General features: G+C 55.2%; 2 protein-coding genes across 3 annotated transcripts; both read left to right on the forward strand.

Moving 5' to 3' along the window:
• Positions 1-845: 845 nt before the first annotated feature.
• Positions 846-18,258, forward strand: AARS1 (alanyl-tRNA synthetase 1). Of its 2 annotated transcripts, none has more exons than XM_075714795.1 (21): positions 846-864; positions 1,900-2,109; positions 2,757-2,945; positions 3,613-3,758; positions 4,824-5,015; positions 5,455-5,599; positions 6,659-6,804; positions 7,354-7,462; positions 7,559-7,709; positions 8,098-8,222; positions 8,874-9,018; positions 9,658-9,836; positions 10,381-10,494; positions 11,260-11,466; positions 12,136-12,320; positions 12,753-12,861; positions 14,956-15,069; positions 15,324-15,443; positions 15,962-16,048; positions 17,577-17,690; positions 18,073-18,258. In XM_075714795.1, the coding sequence occupies exons 2-21, from the start codon at positions 1,966-1,968 to the stop codon at positions 18,256-18,258; spliced, it is 2,907 nt and encodes a 968-aa protein (XP_075570910.1). In that variant the 5' UTR covers positions 846-864; positions 1,900-1,965. The 2 variants fall into 2 exon arrangements, with proteins under 2 accessions (XP_075570910.1, XP_075570911.1); XM_075714796.1 differs by lacking the exon at positions 846-864 and adding an exon at positions 1,677-1,718.
• A 197-nt stretch (positions 18,259-18,455) lies between these two features.
• Positions 18,456-19,295, forward strand: EXOSC6 (exosome component 6). Its single transcript, XM_075715777.1, has one exon. It carries the CDS (start codon positions 18,456-18,458, stop codon positions 19,293-19,295), a length of 840 nt encoding a protein of 279 aa, XP_075571892.1.
• Positions 19,296-20,152: the final 857 nt, after the last annotated feature.

Consider the following 20,152-nt stretch of genomic DNA (forward strand, 5'->3'; position numbering starts at 1 on the left):
GGGCTTGAACCAGACCTCAAAAACCTCCAGGGACCTTGCTGTCTCCCTGGATCCTCATTTCAATGCTTGATGTCCTCACAGTGAATTTTTTGCCAACGTGGCACCTCCCCTGTGTACGTGCTGTGCCTCTTGGCCTTGGACTGCATACCCCACCCCGTCAACTACCCAACTGCATGACCAAAGCATGTTCACCATGTAGTGAAAACCCTCCCTGCATCTCTTAGCCATGACCTTGTCCCCTCAGACCCATGCAAAGGCCTTGCAGCCATTACATCACCCAGCAGGGAAGCCGGTGGGGCTTTGGTCACCACTCCAGCAGCCACCCTGCCCACCATCCCCAGCCAGTTCCCTCTCCCCCACATCCCCTTTTTGGCCTGAGCCTTTTGCAGCTCCTTGCTCTCTCCACACCAGTGGCCGAGGCCTCAGGCCCACCTGCAGGGAGCAAATCTGCACCAGGAGGGCCAAGGCCTCATGGTACTGCAGCATCTTTGTACCTACAGTGAGGAGGGGCTAGAGGGCCCTTACGGTCCCAGCCCCCTCGGTCCCCCCTGCCCGGCCCTGCCCAGCCCCAGAGCAGGCCTCCCATCCCAGCCCCGCAGCAGGGCTGGCATTCCTAAAATGGCGGGTCCCTACCCGCCTTCAGCCCGGCCTCGTCACGTGGTCGCCGTGTCCCGTCATTGCATCAGCCTGCGGGCGGCCCACCCCTAAGGCCGGCCGAGAGGAGGGGCGGGGCTGATGCGGAGCGACGGTCGCAGCAGCCAATCGAAAGCTGGCGCACGGCGTTGCGCCGGGGAGGGGCGGAGCGGGCGCTGCGGCGGGGCCGGTGGTGCGGAGCAAGGGGCGGCGGCGGCGGCGGCCGGGGAGGTAGGGCCTGAGGGGCCTCCGCTGTGGCCTGAGGGGTGGCCGAGGGCCACCGGCCTTCGCGGGTTGCCCCCACGGGGCGGCCGCCTCCACTGGCCCGGCTGGGCCCCCCTGGGCCGAGGGGAGACGGCCTGGCAGGGCAGGCGGGCCGGGGCGGGCAGCGGTGAGGGGCGGGCGGCTGGCGGTGCCGCTGGTCTCCTCTTCTCAGCTAGGGCCGCGGGGGGATGCTTGTCTGCTGGCTCTCCGGCGGCTCTCCGCAGAGCTGCCGGGCACGCGCTGTGCCCTCGCCTCTCCTTGGGCACTTGAGACCGGGTGGTGTCAGGGTAGAGGCCCTGCTCTGCCCGGGAGCCGCCGCTGCACCGAGCCCTTCCCTCCTCGAGTCCTTCCCTCCTCCAGTCCTTCCCTCCTCCAGCGACTCGCTGGCCTTAGTCTCATGAGGAATTATCGTCCCTCTGCGCCGGGGCAGGCTTCTGGGAGCTTGGCCCTCTAGAGAACTGCATTGCGCTCCTTCGGCAGAGGACGGCTTTACGTACCCATTAGGATATAGCGGAGGTGCTCACCTCCAAACTGTCACCTGCCGCTGCTGTGTGTATGGTGATGCGGTTCCTCGCAGGGAAGGTTTCCAGGCATCCCTGAAGTTGACCTGCTTTGAGCTGGGAGGGTGGACGAGGTGATTTTCAGAAGTCGTTTCCAAATTCAGCAGTTCTATGATCCTGTGATTTAATCACCCTGAATGTTTTTACGTGTTAGCAATCCTCTCCCTCCCCTGTGTCCCTGGCAAGGCAGACATAACCTCTTAATAAGTTCAGTATCCAGGTGAACTTGGTATTTTAAAAACACATGTTTTCAAAGAACAGGTAACTTGAGCTCGAGCTCTAGAAATCAGGGAGGTTGGGGGAGAGGAAGCTTGGGTTTGGGTCAGCACTGTTTGGGGCGGACCAATCTGGGGAGATCCTTTCAGGAGATGGAGGCAATGATCCTGGTGTTATTGCTTGAGCTGACACCATGTAAGAGCCTTGTTTGTTGTTGTTTCTTCAGACTGCATCAAGGCTTTGCCGCTTTCCCTTTCGCTTGCTTTGGACAGCTGTGACTTGCAGCTTCAAGATGGAAGCTACACTAACAGCTAGTCAGATCCGGCAACGATTTATTGACTTCTTCAAAGAAAACAAACATACCTATGTGCACTCGTCTTCTACAATCCCCCTGGATGACCCCACGCTGCTCTTTGCTAATGCTGGTATGAATCAGGTAGGATTCCCACTCTGGTACTGAGGTCCTTATGAACATATCCTGTATCAGTTGAAACCTGTGAAGGTGTTTGCAGAGCTGTTCGTGTACAAAATTATTGTTTTCTCCATCTTCCTTCTGGTCACAAAGAGGTGGTTGGTGTGTCTGCTGGAGTCCTCTGTGCTCTGGCAAAATTGGCAAGAGCACTGGGAGAGGTTCCTGTGTCTGCTGGGCTGGCTGTGCAGTGGTGGGACCACTGCCAGTCTCCCTTCCTTGACCCTTTGTACCACAGCTAGTCCTGGCACAAATGACTAATGGCGTTGTTAAAGAATGGTTGGGGCTGGGCTGCTGAAAGGGCTCTGCTGGAGATCAGCACACAGTTTTCACTGACTTTTTTTCTGGTCAGCTGGGAATCTGGCTACTTCCAGTCCCTTCGGTAGTATATGGATTTGGTAAGCTTTAGGAACATGTGTGTATGTGGGAGTGCTAACTTATAGGGTGTGCTGCAGCCTCCTCGCATGCAGGAGACAGCAGGCTTCTTGTTTCTGAAAGCTGCATTTGCTACATCCAGGCTAGTGGTATCATGACCTGGATAACACTGTTGTTTGCAACATTTGAAAACAGGCTTTTAGTGCTTTTCTTGATTGCCCTTTTTTCTTTCCTCTCAGTTCAAGCCCATCTTCCTCAATACTATTGACCCCTCGCACCCGCTTGCTAAACTGAACAGAGCCACCAACACTCAGAAGTGCATCCGAGCAGGGGGCAAGCACAACGACCTGGACGACGTCGGAAAAGATGTCTACCACCACACCTTCTTCGAGATGTTGGGGTCCTGGTCCTTTGGGGATTATTTCAAGGTAAAATAAGCTAGGTGCAGCTCTGAGTCTCTTGCACAAAGTTACCTGTGTCTATGAACTCAGCAGAACAATTGCCAAGAGGAAGGAGAATATCTTGGCACAGAGTGGTTCCTAAGGTGCATGTGGTTCCTTTGGAATAAATGAACTTGGAAGCTGCCTGAACCTTGCAGAATGTTTTGAGATTAGTTACTTAAGGTTTACAAAGCTGATTATATTAACTCTGCCAGTTTGGAGTCTTCGGGTAGAGGTTTTAGTGGCTGTCCTGGAGCTGTGGGGAGTTGCATGTGCTGTGCAACTATGATGGACCTCAGACAGGAGTGATTATAACATCCTTTCCCAAGCGTCTTGCTAGTGTAGTGTTCATATTTGCAAAGGCGATGTTAAGAATACCGCATAACAGCAGAATTCAAAGGCTTTTTTGGGACAGCGAGCATGCTAGGAGTTAACTTGGCTGTGCTGTATCTGGAAAGCCATATGAGATATTTCTTGTGCCCTGTTCACTGCATATACTGGTTTGCCTGTTTCTTATGCCAAAAGTCTGAAAGTTTTTGGCAGTTTCTTTGTAGAGAGCTGCTGATACCTACAGTAGCCAGTACTGTGCAGGTGCTGCATGTTGAAAAGAAACTCTGTTTGCATTCACTTGCTGACCTTATCTTTCCTTCTGCAGGAACTTGCTTGTAAACTGGCACTGGACCTTCTCACCAAGGAGTTCGGCATCCCTGCTGAAAGACTCTACGTCACTTACTTTGGTGGAAATGAGGCTGCAGGCCTGCAGCCAGACCTGGAGTGCAAGCAGATATGGTTGAATTTGGGGTAAGGCCTTTAAGTGAGGAAGGTGCATGTTTTGATGAGCAATAGTCATTCAGAGAAAGATGGCATGTGTTACCTGGCAGACCACATGTAACAGGAGTTTTTAACAAAATTAAAGTGTCACAAATAATATTTGCAGGGTAGCGGAGCTGCAAAGCCAAAGGGAAGTACTGGTATTGGATAGAAGAGACTGAGAGCTTTTGTTTTAAAATCTCTTGTGGAAGCTTAAGAACATAAGAAGTGCCCCTTGGGATCAGATCAATGGTCTGTCCAGCCCAGTGTGCTGCCTCTGACTGTGGCCTGCAGTCTGTTTTCCTCCTCCCCTCCCAGTATCCACAGTCACTGGATTAGTTTGTTAGATGGTGATCCATCTATTCCCCTTAGCCTCTGTTTGGGGCTCTGCTCCCTTCCTCCTGTCTGTTTCTGTTTTGAACCTGTTGGATTTTTCTAAATCTTAATTGTAGTCTCCCACCCAGCCTTGTCCTCTCCAAATTGAAGAGTCCTACTCTTTTCTACACTGTCTTTGTAAGGCAGATGTTCCACCCCTAGGTAGTTTTAGTTGCCCTCCTCTATATATATGCTACTTCTACCTCACCCTCCTTGAGATGAGTAAGCAAGAACTGCACTCAGCACTCAAGCTGTGGGTGGGCCAAAGCTTGATGTAGCAGTGAAATGATGCCTTTCGTCTTGTGGGTGTAGTCCCCTCTGAAACCTGCCACTGACACTGTGACATACCTCTGTGACACACAACATAGGTTGTGGGGCCAAACCTGCCTCGCATGTATTGAAGTCAGAGATCTGCCTGTCTTCTTGATGGTGGCTTCGCTGAGGTGTTGTGTAGGCCTCTGCCTCCATCTGGGGCCAGTGCCAGGTGTTGTTGCTTGCCTGATCCTCCTCAGCAGGGAACCTGGGTGGTAAGATCTTACATTGGTCTGGCTCAGGACCCTGATGATTTGTCTGCTCATCCAAGGAATTAGTGAGCTGAGATTTCTCTGTTATAGTCCTTGGTTGGGTGAATTCTTGCCTTGCTGTAAGTCTCTGTTGTTCAATAAGAGTTTCTTGTTACAGGCTGGCTGAGGGCAGGATTCTGCCTGGCAATATGAAGGATAACTTCTGGGAAATGGGAGACACAGGTCCCTGTGGCCCTTGCAGCGAGATCCACTATGACCGGATTGGGGACAGAGATGCTTCCCACCTGGTCAATCAGGATGATCCCAACGTCCTGGAGATCTGGAACCTGGTGTTCATACAGTTCAACAGGTGAGCAAGACCTGCTTCCCTCCCCACGCTGCTCCGGCTCAGCACGGGAGGTTGCTCAGAGTGCATACTTCTTTAACTGCCCCTGGCTTGCTCACCATTGTCTTTTGGCCAGGAGCTGTGCACTTTGTGGTGCTCTGTCCCCTGACCCACCTGTACAGAAGAGGTGGGCCACAGGCTTTGGGGATAGACTGGGAGTATTTTCTCAGTTCATCTGCCAGGAGTTCAGTAGGGAATAAGTGCCATCCCACTCTGGGTCTAAGTTGTCATTGAGGGTCTTGTTAACTATGTTTTACCAAAGTTGTGCTTTGTGTGGCCTGTGTATAGGCCCATGTCATAAATCTAATGGAACAAAATCTCATGGAGATGAGGAGAGAGATGGGGTTGCCCCTGCAAGAGCCTCCATCCGTAACAGCTCATCCTTCTTATTGCGGCTGGGCAGGGAAGCTGATGGGACACTGAAACCTCTTCCTAAGAAAAGTATTGATACTGGGATGGGCCTGGAGAGGCTGGTCTCTGTGCTGCAGAACAAGATGTCCAACTATGACACCGATCTTTTCCTTCCTTACTTTGAAGCCATCCAGAAGGTACGAACTGGGGAGTCTGGGCCTGATGCAGCTGCATCCATTCCCTGAATCCCTGGGAAGATGTGTGGGGCTGGTTGGACAGGGCAGTTATGTCTGCAGGTCTCTGCTTTCCCAGTTGCTGCGAGCCCCATGGGTTTGTACTTTGCTGAGGGTAGGAACACAGGCTGGCACAGTAATTGCTGCCATGGGGCATGTTTCCAGGGGAAAACACAGAACAGTAAGCAGTGCAGCTTTCCTAGGTGTCTCCTGTGAACTGTCCTGATGGTGCACTCCTGGGTTCTCTCAGAGTGGGAGATGCTCTGCTGTCCCATATGGCCTAGGGCCATCTTTTTGCCATGTGGTAGAGAGCACGTGGTGCTGCTGACCCAGAATCAGAGTTTGTCCTTCATTCTCCCACCTGGAACATGCTGATCTGTAGAAAGCCCCTGAGAGAGGAGGTCTTTGCCATAAACCGTGACAGTCACTTGCAGAACCAGTGTGCTGTTGCTGCATCTTCCTGGATGGGGGCCATGTTACCAGTGCTGGGAACTCTGTGCAGGTCCAAGCCTTTTTGTGCTCCATGGAAGGGGCAGAGCTTCCTGGCTGCAGATTGTGTTGGAAAAAAATGCAGGGAAAAGAGCCAAGGCTCCTGCTGCCTCTGAGAGGGATGAGGTATGGAGCTCCAGAGTTGGAATTAGAGGGCTGCCTTTCTTTAATGTTAAAGTCACTGGCTGGACACAGCCCATGTGTCCTTGTCTGCCTTCCTGCAGTGTGCTGGGAGCCTGGCTGTAGGGACTGTGCCCATGGTTACAGGCTTACACCATGTGCAGGCACTGCTTTGTTATAGTGTTGTGTTTCTCTTGGGTACGGATAAAAACACCCTAAAAGAGGGAAGCTGGGACCTTCTCCCATGTGACAGAATTTGAAGTTTCTTGGCTGGACAGGTTATGCCAGGCTGCAGTCTGTGGCTGCAGGCAGTGGGATGGGGCTGGCTTCTGAGGTGCCTCCCTGTTGTTCTGCCATGTTGCTGCTCCCTGCTGTTTAATCGTCCCCTTTGCCCACCACCTTCTCTCTGCACAGGGCACGGGTGCCAGGCCGTACATGGGGCAGGTCGGTGCTGAGGATGCTGATGGTATAGACATGGCCTACCGTGTGCTGGCTGACCATGCACGGACCATCACGCTGGCCCTTTCTGATGGGGGCAGACCTGACAACACTGGCAGAGGGTAAGAAGGGAGCTGCTGCAATGCTGCCACTCCCATTCTGTTCAGCACGTTCCCTTGAGGGGTCTGGGATCTCACGTGTCTCTGGGACGTCTTTGAATTCATCATTAAAGCAGTGGATAGCAGAGTGTTTGCTCGGTATATTTGACCCTGTTGCAAGGTCTGTCCAAAAGGCCAAGACACACAGGTCTGAGGGTTCTTGTGAGTACCAGTCCTACTGTGTCAGCGCCCAGAAAGGATCAGTGTGGGCAGACAGGCACAAAACCCTGCTTGGTGCAGTGCTGCTGTCAAAAAAAACAATGACGTTTGGGCTGGGGGCTGTGCTGTGGGTGCAGCTGGACTCGTAGGACAGACTCTTAAGCACACAGTGAGTCTGTCACGGAGCTGGGGCCTGACACCTCACCTCTGGCTTGCTGCTGGTGTGAGCAGCTACTTGAGAGAAAATGTGGGGTGAGAACCCAATGTTCTTGGTCCTGGGACTGGGTGCTGGTGGATCCCCTGAGAACAGCTCAGAGGTGTAACGTTTGCATGAGGGCCTCTGCTATTCCCTAGGTATGTGCTGAGGCGGATTCTCCGACGGGCTGTGCGCTACTCTCATGAGAAGCTCAATGCCCCCAAGGGTTTCTTTGCTACTCTGGTTGATGTGGTGGTGCAGTCACTGGTAAGTTCTTCCCCTGCTCCACTGTATTTGCTGAAGACTTCCTCTGCTGACATGTGCAGATCTCCATGCTGAAGACTAATCCTCTTGGGTCTGCAGGGAGATGCCTTTCCTGAGCTGAAGAAGGACCCAGATATGGTGAAGGACATTATCAATGAAGAAGAGGACCAATTCCTGAAAACACTCAGCAGAGGACGTCGCATCCTGGACAGGAAGATCCAGAGTCTGGGAGACAGTAAAACCATCCCTGGTAAGGCTGTGACTTCTGTCTGGATGCATCAAAAGGCATTTATTATCGTGGACCAAATTAGGGCTTAGCTGGGCTGGGAGCTGAGAGATGGTGGAAGGTGTGAGGGGACAGAATTGGAGTCAAAAGACGGTTGCTCAGAGCTGGGCCACCCCTCTCTCCTCTGGCCTGTGTTCGCTTGCTTGGGTTTCTAAGCTGCCCAGACACAACATGATAGTGTGATCTCTGTGCTGTCAATGAGGAGCCTTTTTGATGTTCATGTTCAGCAGACCTGTTCCCCGTCCTGCCATAGTGCTGAGCCAGTTGGGTGGGACAGAGCCAGACAGAGAGTGGGGAAAGGAGCGGTGTCTCACAGTACAGGGGTGCCGACTGCGCTGCTTTTTCTCTGAAGGTGATACTGCCTGGCTGCTGTATGACACCTACGGTTTTCCTGTGGATCTCACTGGACTGATTGCAGAGGAGAAGGGCCTTGTTGTGGACATGGAGGGCTTTGAAGAAGAGCGGAAAAATGCACAGGTAGGTAACAGCACCAGGGGGAGCTGGCCTGAGAGTGGGCAGGGAGGATTCCCTTCCTTGTAGTTTGTAGTCATGAGTCTGGTCCTTTCTTAGCTGGTCTGCTCACACCCTGCGTGCCCCGGTGCCCAGTGGGAAAGACCGTTGCATGGCACCGCAGTTGTTGTGGGACATGTCTTTTCTGTGCAGCTGGGGCTGGTTTTGCTCACTAACACTTTGAGGCCTGGGGCCTCAAGCTCAGCCTTCAGGCGGAGCTGGTGGAGTGCTGGGAGCATCTCTCCACTATCCTGTTCTGGGTAGGAAAGTTCAGGACTTCCCTGTCTAAGGAGTAGTTGTCCAGGCAGGCCGGCAGCTTGGGTGCCTCTCCCAACAGTTTGCTGCAGCAGCAGCGAGTGGCATTGTCCAGCTGGCTGGGTACTTACCTTGCCCATGCTGAGCTCAGGCCTGCTTTGTCTGCATGCTGGTAGCACTTGGAACAGCCTGCTCTGAAGTCAGAAAAGACAGGAGCACTCCAGCTGCTGGCACAAGGCTTTCCAGAGCAAAGCTCTGAACCAAGGAGCTCTCGGGGATGTGAGTGAGGTGTGCAACTAGGCTGGCATGCACAGGCTGGTGCTGAGGTTGGTTTTCTCAAACTTTGGTGCTTGTCATTGGCAGCTCAAATCCCAAGGGAAGGGTGCTGGAGGGGAGGACCTCCTCATGCTGGACATCTATGCCATCGAAGAGCTAAGGGCCCGAGGGCTGGAGGTGACTGACGACTCGCCAAAATACAGCTATGCTTCAGATCAGAGCGGTGCTTATGGTATGAAAAAAACCTCGAAATCATCCTCTGCTGCCAAACTGGCATGTACCTCAAACAAGATCCCCTCTGGGCTCACCTTTCCTGGGACGTGGAGGTGGGATGGGAAACATGCGCAGGTGAATAGCCTGCTTGTAACAAATGGAGCAGGGAAAGAGAAGGGCAGACTGGTCAAAGGCTGCTGCACTCTTCAGATCCGTTGTTGCCAACTTAAGGGAATTCCTATTCCCTGCAGCTTTGTGTCTCCACACTCTTATGTTTGTGTTTCCTAGCTGCTCCTCTGCCAGTGCCACACGAGACTTCAGTTTCTGCTTGGTCTGTTAGAGGGTCCTTGGCCCACTTGCTCTTGCTGCTAATCCTTCAATTTGCTGGATATTCAGGAGGCCCCAGGCTTGTAGCAGCACACATGGCTGACTTTTACTGCGTAGGTGTGGAAGGAGGTGACAGTCCCTGCCTTGGAGAGCACTGAATGAAATTCCCTCTCATCGAACTATTACCCTAGTTCTTTCTCCTTATCCCCTGCAAATGTAGCTGCCATGAGCTCCTGCAATAGCTGGGAGGTGTTGCTATGAAGTTCTGCTCCCATGTGGTCTCTACAAAGTTTTCCCGTTTTACTGACACTGCCTGTCGTCCTGGTGACAGATTTTGGGAGCCTCGTGGCCACAGTGAAAGCCATCCGCAGGGAGAAGAAGTTTGTGGAGGAGGTATCCACTGGCCAGGAGTGTGGGATAGTGCTGGACCGGACCTGCTTCTACGCCGAGCAGGGTGGGCAGATCTATGACGAGGGCTACATGGTCAAGGATGACGACGGCAGGGAGGATGTGAGTGGGCCTGAGAGCCTTTTGCTAGACTCAGTCTGACCCAGGGCTTGCGCAGTTGTGCACAGAGAAGGAGAAGGGGCCAAGCAAGCTCCAGCAATTTCCTGTCCATGGCAGGTGTCAGGCATTGCACAGGTTTCCTTTTTGGGTGTACAGCATGGCACAGATGTGCTGGAGGTTGTTCCCTTGCTTCTTGGGGAACTGAACTCCGTGCTGCAGGGTCAGCCTGTTGCCAGAACGTGGGTGCCTGGGGTGGTGGTGCTGGGATTGCTGTGCAGAAGGACAGTGCTTTTGAGCTGTGATGGGAGCTGAGGTGGGGAACAATTTCAGCTCTGCTGTGCCCTGTAACCATGCTCCACCTTCACTCTCTTCTCTGCTTTGTTGCCCTGTGTGCTGTGCATGGGGACACTCAGCTTTCTCCTATCACATGCACCAGTCTGGCTCTCAGCTGAGACCTTTCCAGTTGTAGCTCAGACCTCTGGCTGGACTGTCTGTCTCCCATTGGCCTCTCACCCTGCTCACTGTGTGCATTTCCCTCTTTGTACAGAAAACAGAATTCACGGTGAAGAACGTGCAGGTCCGAGGAGGCTATGTGCTTCACATAGGAACTTTATATGGAAGCTTGAAAGTAGGAGATCAGGTCCACTTGTCTATCGATGAGGTGAGTTAAGACGTGGTATAACAGATGGCCTCGTCTCTTTTTCCCTGGATTTTGTCTCCTTTCTTTCCATTGATGCCACTCGGGTGGTCTGAAGTTTGGGGCCTGCTCTCCTTGTGGCACATGATGCTGGCAAGCAATGTGGCCCTTCTAGTCTGGCTGACTCAAGGCCTCTGCTGCCTGGCACCTGGCTTTCTCCTACTGTGAGGCAGATAACGCTCTGCTGGCTCAGAGCCATGCTCACTGGGTTTTGCTCACCAGCAGCAGAAACATATTTTGGGTCACAGCTGGGAGGTGGAGCAGGTATGGTACCCCACTGTGTTGTGGATGACAGTGGGAGCCTGGGCGGTGTGCCCTGCTCCAGACATTGTTCCAGCAGGCTCAGCCTGCTGAGTGAGTGCTGCATTGAGCCTAGTCTGCAAAATGCATTTTCCTTCCCTATAGAGGCAGCACCTTTGGAGCAAGAGGTAAGGCTCCCATCTTGTAGTGCTTTTCCCTGTTGAGTGTCTGTGACCTGGTCTGTCCTTGGCCTCTCTCCAGATAGGCCTAACAAGGGGACTGCCAGGGAAAAGCCATGCACAAATTTGGTGGGGAACGTTCCACTCCCTTAGTTAAGGCTCCAAGGCAGCAAGTGTGCTAAATTGTTTCTGGTCTCCTGAGCTAGTTTAGGTTTCTGTTGGAGCAGCACATTAACCTTCACTTCTGCTGGTAGAGTTGATCTTGGCTCCGCAGTGCAGGACCCCATCTAACAGTGGCTTCCTCCATCAGAGTAGGCGGAGGCCAGTCATGAGCAACCACACGGCCACCCACATCCTCAACTTCGCCCTGCGCTCAGTGTTGGGGGAAGCTGACCAGAGAGGGTCGCTGGTCGCACCAGACAGGCTGCGGTTCGACTTCACAGCCAAGGGAGCCTTGTCTACCCAGGAAATCAAGAAAGTCGAAGGGATTGCCAACCAGATGATTGAGGAGGCAAAGGTGGGTATGGCTGATGGGTTGGATATACTCAGGAAAAAAAATACCTCGAGTCAAGTTTTTGGATGATCTGGGGTGCTGGAAGTTTGGCCCAGCAGGATTCTTTTGAGCTGCTGATGTAGTACTATGCACAGATTGGCATCACAGAGTATTTTGAGTGGGGAAAACTTCATGTAGACTGCTCTGTTCATTGGTACCGAGCTCTCTCTAGGGTTGGAGTGTTTCTATGCCTGCTGTAGTGTCGCATTAGTTACAAGAGCCAAGAAGCTTGGCAGAGTAGTTTTGCAGGCCTGGCTGGATTTACAGTGTACACCCAGACCCCCCAGTGATGTGTCCTCAACGGTGAGAGAGTTGCTCTGCCTGGTGCCAGCCCTGTGTCAGAGCAGACCCTGGGAGGACCCTGTGCTCTGCTCAGGAGTCTGTGGTTAGAAACCATTTGAATGTACAGGAGCATGGTGGGTCTGAGCAGGCAGTGGTATCAGGAATTTTGAAGATGGGGCATCTGTCAGTGACTTCAGGATCCCTGCAGCTCAACAAACCCCGGTGCAGTTGAGGCACATAACTTCCCTTTTAGGATCTTTCAGAGGAAGTCAAGATTCTCTGGGAACACAGGCCCTCAATAACAGCTGACAGGACTGGCTTTTACCTGCTTCCCTTTCCTGTCCTTTGCAGACTGTGTATGCCAAGGACTGCCCTCTCGCAGCAGCGAAAGCTATCCAAGGCCTGCGGGCAGTTTTTGACGAGACCTACCCCGATCCTGTCCGTGTGGTCTCAATTGGCATCCCTGTGGAGGAGCTGCTGGCTGACCCTTCTGGCCCTGCGGGCTCCATCACTTCTATTGAGTTCTGTGGAGGAACGTGAGTATCTGGAGAGGCTGGAGAAGGCAGCAGGGTGGCTGAAAAGGAGTCCGTGGGGAGCCTGAGCTCTGTTGTGAGTGCCGTGGGCATATGCTGGGCACAGCCAGGGCAGAGCTGGAGGTGGTGGTGATGATGATGTGCCTTTGCATTCCCAGTCCCAAGTCAAGCCCAATTGCAAGTCAGCCTTTGCAGGCAGGGAAACTGCCTGTGAGCTGTCCCTGCCCACACGCATAGTCTCTGACAGTGCTGGGAGCATAGCCCTTGCCACCCTTTCCTTGCTCATTTGCTTTTAGCAGCTAGGTTGTGTTTTCTTCCTGTCCCCACGCTCTTCCTGGCAGGGTGGTTTCCTTGTTTCCATGCTGTTTCCTGCTGAGATGAGAGGTGAACTTCTAACTCTCTCTTGTTGTGGGTCTTTATGGGTTCTTTCCAAAGGCACTTGCAGAACTCCAGCCATGCTGGCCCCTTTGTGATTGTTTCAGAAGAAGCAATTGCTAAAGGCATCCGGAGGATAGTTGCAGTCACTGGGGCCGAAGCTCGGAAGGTAAGGGGAGGCAGGAGAGATCCTGTGAAATCCCATGTCCCACGCCCTGTGGGAAACCATTGGCATGTGCATGTACATATATTAACCCTGTGCCAAGGTCGTCTTCGTTTACATTTGCCCAGTATCCCTCAGCACCAGGGAGAATTGGCATGAGTGCCTGAGGGATGCAAGTCTTGGACTCCACCAGTACATTGCAGAGAAGGATAGTGCTGTTAGCAAAGGCTGTGCTGGAGGCCCCTGGCTCTGCTACAGCCAGAGGAGAGAGCTGGGAGGGAAGGGGGGGAAGTCTTGGCTGTAGCTGGGGTGGGTCCCCGAGGTAGCTGCAGGTTTAGCTCAGGTTGCTTTGCAGAATGGCCTGCTGATCTAGAGCTCTCAGCAGCTAGCAAGATTGGCTGGAGAGTTGTGCAGTCTGAGAATCCAGTCTTCTGCTGCAGGAGGCAGGTGACTTTGGTCCTGGGCTAGCCTGGGCTGGTGCTTCCTAGAGTGGGAGAAGGGGCTTGGTGAGGAGGTGGTTTCTCTTTTTGGAGGATCTTGGCATTTCTTCTGGCAAAGAAGAGTCTGGGGGCCTGTCTGCCAACATCACACCCTGGTTCTTGTCAAGTGCTGCCTGCTTGTGGCTCTGCTGCTTCCCAAGAAATTACTGAACTCCATCTTGGGGCTGCAGTATTCTTCACCCTTTTTCATGGTGGTGGCCAAGAGCCCAGCCTGCCAAATCTCTGCATGACTTTTCTGGTGCCAGGAAAGATTATGGAGCGGTTGTTATTGAGTGAACTCAACAGGCAAGTGCAGATCAACCAGGGAATCAGGCCCAGCCAGCATGGGTTCATGAAAGGCAGGTCCTGCCTGACCAACCTGATCTCCTTTTATGACCTGGTGACCTGCCTGGTGGATGAAGGAAAGGCTGTGGACGTCATTTACCCGGACTTTAGCAAAGCCTTTGACGCCGTCTCCCATAGCATTTTCCTTGGGAAGCTGGCAGCTAATGGCTTGGATGGGCGTAGTCTTCGCTGGGCAAAAAACTGGTTGGGTGGCCGAGCCCAGAGAGTTGTGGTGAATGGAGTTAAGTCCAGTTGGTGACCGGTCACGAGTGGTGTTCCCCAGGGCTCAGTACTGGGGCCAGCTTTGTTTAATATCTTTATCAACGATTGAGTGCACCCTCAGTAAGTTTGCAGATGACACCAAGTTGGGTGGGAGTGTCAATCTGCTGGAGGGTAGGATGGCCCTGCAGAGGGATCTGGACAGGCTGGACCGATGGACCGAGACCAACTGTAGGAGGTTTAACAAGGCCAAGTGCTGGGTCCTGCACTTGGGTCACAACAACCCCATGCAATGCTACAGGCTTGGGGAAGAGTGGCTGGAAAGCTGCCCGGCAGAAAAGGACCTGGGGTTGCTGGTTGACAGCTGGCTGAACATGAGCCAGCAGTGTGCATAGGTGGCCAAGAAGGCCAACAGCATCCTGGCTTGTATCAGGAATGGTGTGGCCAGCAGGAGCAGAGAGGTGATTGTCCCCCTGTACTCGGCGCTGGTGAGGCCGGACCTGGAATACTGTGTCCAGTTTTGGGCCCCTCAATACAAGAAAGACATTGAGTTGCTGGAGCATGTCCAGAGAAGGGCAACAAAGCTGGTGAAGGGTCTGGAGCACAGGCCTTATGAGGAGCGGCTGTGGGAACTGGGGTTGTTTAGCCTAGAGAAGAGGAGGCTGAGGGGACACCTTATTGCTCTCTACAACTACCTGAAAGGAGGTTGTAGTGAGGTGGGTGTTGGTCTCTTCTCCCAAGTAGTTAGCGATAGGACGAGGGGAAATGGGCTCAAGCTGCCAGGGGAGGTTTAGATTGGATATTAGGAAAAATTTCTTCACGGAAAGGGTTGTCAAGCATTGGAACAGGCTGCCAAGAGAGGTGGTGGAGTCACCATCCATGGAAGCATTCAAAAAACAGGTAGACGTGGTACTTTGGGACATGGTTTAGTCTAGTCTACCCTTAATTGGTTTAGTGTGGACTTGGTAATGTTAGGTTAATGGTTGGACTGGATGATCTTAAAGGTCTTTTCCAACCTAAATGATTCTATGACTTAACTCAGATTGTATTCTGCTAGGCCCTCAGGAAAGTCGACAGCCTCCGGAAACTGTTGTCAGCCATGGAGGCCAAGGTGAAGGTCCAGACAGCTCCCAACAAGGATGTGCAGAAGGAGATCACGGATCTCAGTGAGGTGAGGATGGTAGCAGTGCTCTGCCTCCCCAAAGTGAGTGGGAACTTGATTAATGAGGCGGAAGTTCAGCTTCCTACTCCTGTCTGAACAGAGCTCCCAGCCCTGTGTCCTGTGGGTGCTGCAGCCAGCACCTCGTGCCTGAGTTGTCAGGCACTGGGAGAAGAGGGGAGGTTCATGAGCGTGGTGCAGCATCCCCTGCCTCTTGCCATGGTCACTGGTACCTCTAACCCTCTCCACCCACTCCTGTTTTGCAGACACTGGCCACTGCTGTTATTCCACAGTGGCAGAAAGATGAACTGAGAGAGGCTGTTAAAGCACTGAAGAAAGTTATGGATGACCTGGACCGAGCAAGCAAAGCTGACATCCAGAAACGAGTGAGCCCTGGGTGGAAATAAAGGACAGTGTGGGAGGGCTGGGGGGGGCTCCCTTGGGAACTCCACTCATGTCCAGTGTGGAAAGGCACAGAGCTGTGGGCGTGCCCCTCGCTCTGTTCAGCCTTCCAGCCTCTCCCGCTCCCTCTCAGGGCATGGCTACTTCCACACCTGTTCCCTGGGGTGAAGTGCTGGCAGCATATCTTGGAAGTTGGGTTTCTCCTGCGCTAATGGTGGCTGTGGGTGCACCATATGGGTGGTGTGTGGTTCTTCCTCCTGCATCCCATTGGATTTTCCTGGAGGAGGAATCATACGCAGCACTGCTGCTGCCTTGCAAGCCACACACCCGCCTGCAAACACATTTTGCTCCTGGCTGTGGAGCATGTGGCTGCTCTGGGCTGGGCCATGGATGTGTTAGGGCACTTTGGGGGCCTCTGTACCTGAAGGGAAGCTCTACCCGGGTGGTTCTTGTATCCATACACAATGTGTGTGCTCTAGCATCTGACCGCTGTTGTCCTCAGGTGCTGGAGAAAACCAAGCAAGTCATTGAGAGTCACCCTAACCAGCCCTTGGTCATCATGGAAATGGAAAATGGAGCCTCAGCAAAGGTATGGGAAGGCCTGGACTCCTTGACAACCTTCCCTTTGCTGGAGGAGCAGTTGGGTGGTCTCTGTTCACTTGGGGAGACAGTGCTGTGTTACAGAGCTGTCTCTTGCCACCTGCCAGCCCTGAGCAGCAGCTAGCGAAGAGGGGGAGGACCACTGGGATAGTCCAGGAGGTGGGACGCAGAGAGTAACACATGGGTTTGCAGGGGTCAGGAGGGGTCTTGACCATTTGCTGAGCTTCCAGACCTGGTTGTGCATAGGGACCCCAACAGAAATCACATTGTGTCCCAGGTAAGACTCATCCAGGAGCAGTCACAACACTAAAATGCAGGCTTAAGGAACTCGGAACAGCAGCTCTGCCAGGCCATGGAAGTCATGATGCTTGTGGCCATTGCAGATCAGCTCTGTGAATGGTGTCCTGGGCTCTGTGTGTGGATAGGGCTGGGCCAGAGAGCTGCTCCCCAGCTCCTGAGCACTGTCTGCTGCAGCAAGGTTGAAATTCTTCTCTGCCCAGGCTAAAACTGCTCCTTCCCTCCTCCATGCACAAGTTAAGTTTCTTTCTGAGCGATTTCTGTTGTGAATAAAAGCTCCCTTGTGTGCACTGTGCCGCAGCGCTGAGCCCAGCAAGTGCCAGGCAGCGGGGGCTGCTCATGCCCTGAGGTTGGACAACTCAAGTTTTAATGCCCTATTTAAATTTCTGCTGCGGGCGTCTTGGAGCTGATCCTGCTGACAGATGCCTGCTCCACTCTCTGTGGCCATCCCTGTCTCCATGATGCCAGCGCTCCTGCTTGCAGTGGATGCCAACGCAGCGTTCTCCCTGGCAGAAGGGTGCATCCCAGGGGATGACAGTGCCAGCAGTGCAGGGAGCTGCATATTCCCTATCCAGCTAGAGCAGCACTGCTTTGCTCACTGGAGGGCCTGCTCCCAAGAGCTCTGTGCTGCATCATACTGTCTATGCGAGCAAAGGATGACAGTCTCCTTGGGAATAACAGGATGTGTGGCAGTCTCCCTTGTTTCTCCAGCATGCCTGCTGTGTCTGATAACCTTTGCAGCTTCATCACAATGCAGTTGAGTCCTCCTGACTCATTACAGAACAGCTGCTCCCTCCTGCTGGGAGCTCACATCGAAGGGCAGAGCATTTTCCCCTCCGGCCAGTACACTCGGGCAAAGGTTCACTTGCTTTGGGGCTGCACAGCCACTAATTCTGCCAGTTCCCAGATAACTGAAGGTGGAGAAATAAAAGCAGGAGGCCATGGGCAAGAATGTAGGCTGCCTGTGGGAGGCCCTGAAACTGGCCTCCTCCCTCCTTGCCAGCTGTGAGGGGCACAGCCAGGGCTTGTGTCCCCTGCAAGGCTTCTGCACAGCCAGGGATGTGAAGATCACTTGTGTTTGGGAGGAGCGCTGCAGGGTGCTGCTGGCTGGTTTAATGCAAGTCCAGATCCCCGAGGTCTCTGTGGGTGCTACAGGGGCTGGAGCAGGGCTGGTTGCGAGCAGGGGGAAGGTGTGCTGCAGTGACTTTGTCCTCTTACAGGCCCTGAATGAATCTCTGAAGCTCTTCAAGACTTACTCCCCCCAGACTGCCACCATGCTCTTCACTGTAGATAACGAAGCTGGCAGAATCACCTGCCTGTGTCAAGTACCCCAGGTAACACTGAGACTCTGTGTCTGCCTTTTTCTGAGCCTTGGTGGAAGATCTGCAGCCTCCAGGCAGTAACTCCCTTGCATTATGTGGCCAAAACTCATTTGGGCTGGCAAGAGCCGTGACCCTTGTGCTTTGGGTTATCATCAGGCTGCGGCATGGGGAGGGTTGTTCTGCTCTGCAAACAGGGAAGGGGGAAGAGCTGGGACTTAATGCGGTTGTAGGCATGGGGCCAGGCAGTCGGCCTGGACTGCTGGCCTAGTTCTTCTCCAAGAGGCGCACCCGGAAGAGCTTTGTCCTGTTGTACCATGCTCGTGGACCCTCTTCGCTCACTGCTGGCTGGGTTGAGGTCGAGCTGCCTCTTTTTTTTGTTTCTTTTCCTACCCAGGAGACCGCAAATAAGGGCCTGAAGGCCAGCCAGTGGGTGCAGGAGGTGTCTGGCTTGATGGACGGCAAAGGTGGTGGGAAGGACGTCTCCGCGCAGGCGACAGGCAAGAATGTGGGCTGCCTGCAGGAGGCCCTGAAACTGGCCACGGACTTTGCCAGGCTCCGGCTAGGGGAGCTGAAGAACTGACGGGGGGCCGCAGGCCCCCCTCCCCCCTCCTGCCCGCCCCCTGCCTGCTGCTGCGCCGCCACCCGCGTTTCCCACCAATAAAGGCCGCTCCCGCTGCGCGCTGCCGCCTGGGCTCTGCTTACGGGGGCGGGGCGGGCCGGGCCCGGCTCCTCCTCCTCCTCCTCCTCCTCCTGCCCCCGCGTGTTTTTCCCGCGAGCATGCCGCTGGATCACCGCCGCGTGCGGGGCCCCGAGGAGTCGCAGCCGCCGGAGGTGTGGGCAGCGGCCGGGGCCGCCGGGGAGGCGCCGGAGGAGGACGGGGAGGATGCGGCGCCGCGGGACCCCTGCGCCCTGCGGCCGCTCTTCGCCCGCGCCGGGCTGCTGAGCCAGGCGGAGGGCTCGGCCTACGTGGAGCTGGGCGGCGGCACCAAGGTTCTCTGCGCCGCCTGGGGCCCGCGGGAGGCGGCCGAGCCCGGCGCGGCGGCGGCGGCGGCAGGAGGGGGGCGGCTGCTCTGCGAGTTCCGCCGGGCCCCCTTCGCCGGGCGCGGGGCGCGGTGGCGGCCGGGCTCGGCGGCGGAGCGGGAGGCCGAGCGGGAAGCGGCGGCGGCGCTGCGGGAAGCGCTGGAGCCGGCGGTGCGGCTGGCCCGGTACCCGCGGGCTCGCCTGGCCGTCAGCGCCCTGCTGCTGCAGGACGGCGGCTCCGCGCTGGCCGCCGCCATCAGCGCCGCTGCCCTGGCCCTGGCCGATGCCGGGGTGGAGATGTACGACCTGGCGGTGGGCTGCGCCCTTTGCCGGCCCCCCGGTCCTGCCGCCGCTTGGATGCTGCAGCCCGGGGAGCCCGAGGAGCGCCGCGCCGTCGCCCGGCTCACCGTGGCTCTTCTGCCCGCCCTTAACCAGGTGTCGGCAGTGCTGGGTGGCGGGCAGGGCAGCCCTCCCGACGCCTGGGCGCAGGCGCTGCGCCTTGGCCTCGACGGCTGCCACCGCCTCTACCCCGTGCTGCGGCAGAGCCTGCTGCGGGCCGCCCGACGCCGTGATGCCGCTGCTGCCACTACTGCCTGAGCGCCGATGATGCACGGGTGCCGTCATCTGCGGATGGGGTCGTCTCCCAGAACCCATCCAAGCTGCCCTTGGTGCCGCTAGAGACCCCTGGAGCCTGCCTGATCCGTGCCTCACGCTGCCAGAGGCACCCCAGAGCCTGCCCAAGCCAGCCCTTGCACTGCCAGCGACCCCCCGGAGCTGCCCACACAGCTGGAGGCCCAAGAAACCTGCCTGAGGAGACTGTAGCGTGCCTCCCCGCCCACTGCCAGAGAGCCCCTGAAGCAGCCCCCACATTGCCCGAGCACCCTGGAGCCTGCCTAAGGAGCCCCCATGTTGCAGGAGACCCCTCCTGAGTGGCCCTACAGTACCCAAGCAGCCTCGCATGCTTCTGGAACACCCCAAGAACAGCCTCCATACTGTCTCAGCTGCTAGAGCCTGCCTGTACCAGCCCCACGCTGCCAGACCCTGCCTGAGATCTCCCTCCAAGCAGCTGCCTGCACTGCGGGACCCCATACCCCACCCCGGGGTGGCCCTAGCACCAGAGCTGAGACCCTCACACCGAGCTGCCCACCATGACCATCCATGCAGGCAGGGTCCAGGCAGCACCAGGCAGGAACCATGTCATGGGACAGACTGTGCATCCGTTGGACCTCCTGCCCAGGCAGCACTTCATGGTGGCAGAGATGTATTTTGTTGGATTTTTTTAACAATAAATAATTTTTTTCTGGTGAGTCTTCTGCCTGCGTGGCTCTGCTGGGGCTTCTGCCAGCCGTGGGCAGAGGTGGAAGGATGCACTTGTAGTGACTGGCTGCCAGGCATCAGGGTCACCCTTCTCTGCTCCCGCTGTCCTTCCTTGAGGGGTGTGGAGGGAGCTGGGC

This window comes from Pelecanus crispus, chromosome 8 (genome assembly GCF_030463565.1).
Source record: "Pelecanus crispus isolate bPelCri1 chromosome 8, bPelCri1.pri, whole genome shotgun sequence".
In the NCBI taxonomy this organism is placed as follows: Eukaryota; Metazoa; Chordata; class Aves; order Pelecaniformes; family Pelecanidae; genus Pelecanus; species Pelecanus crispus.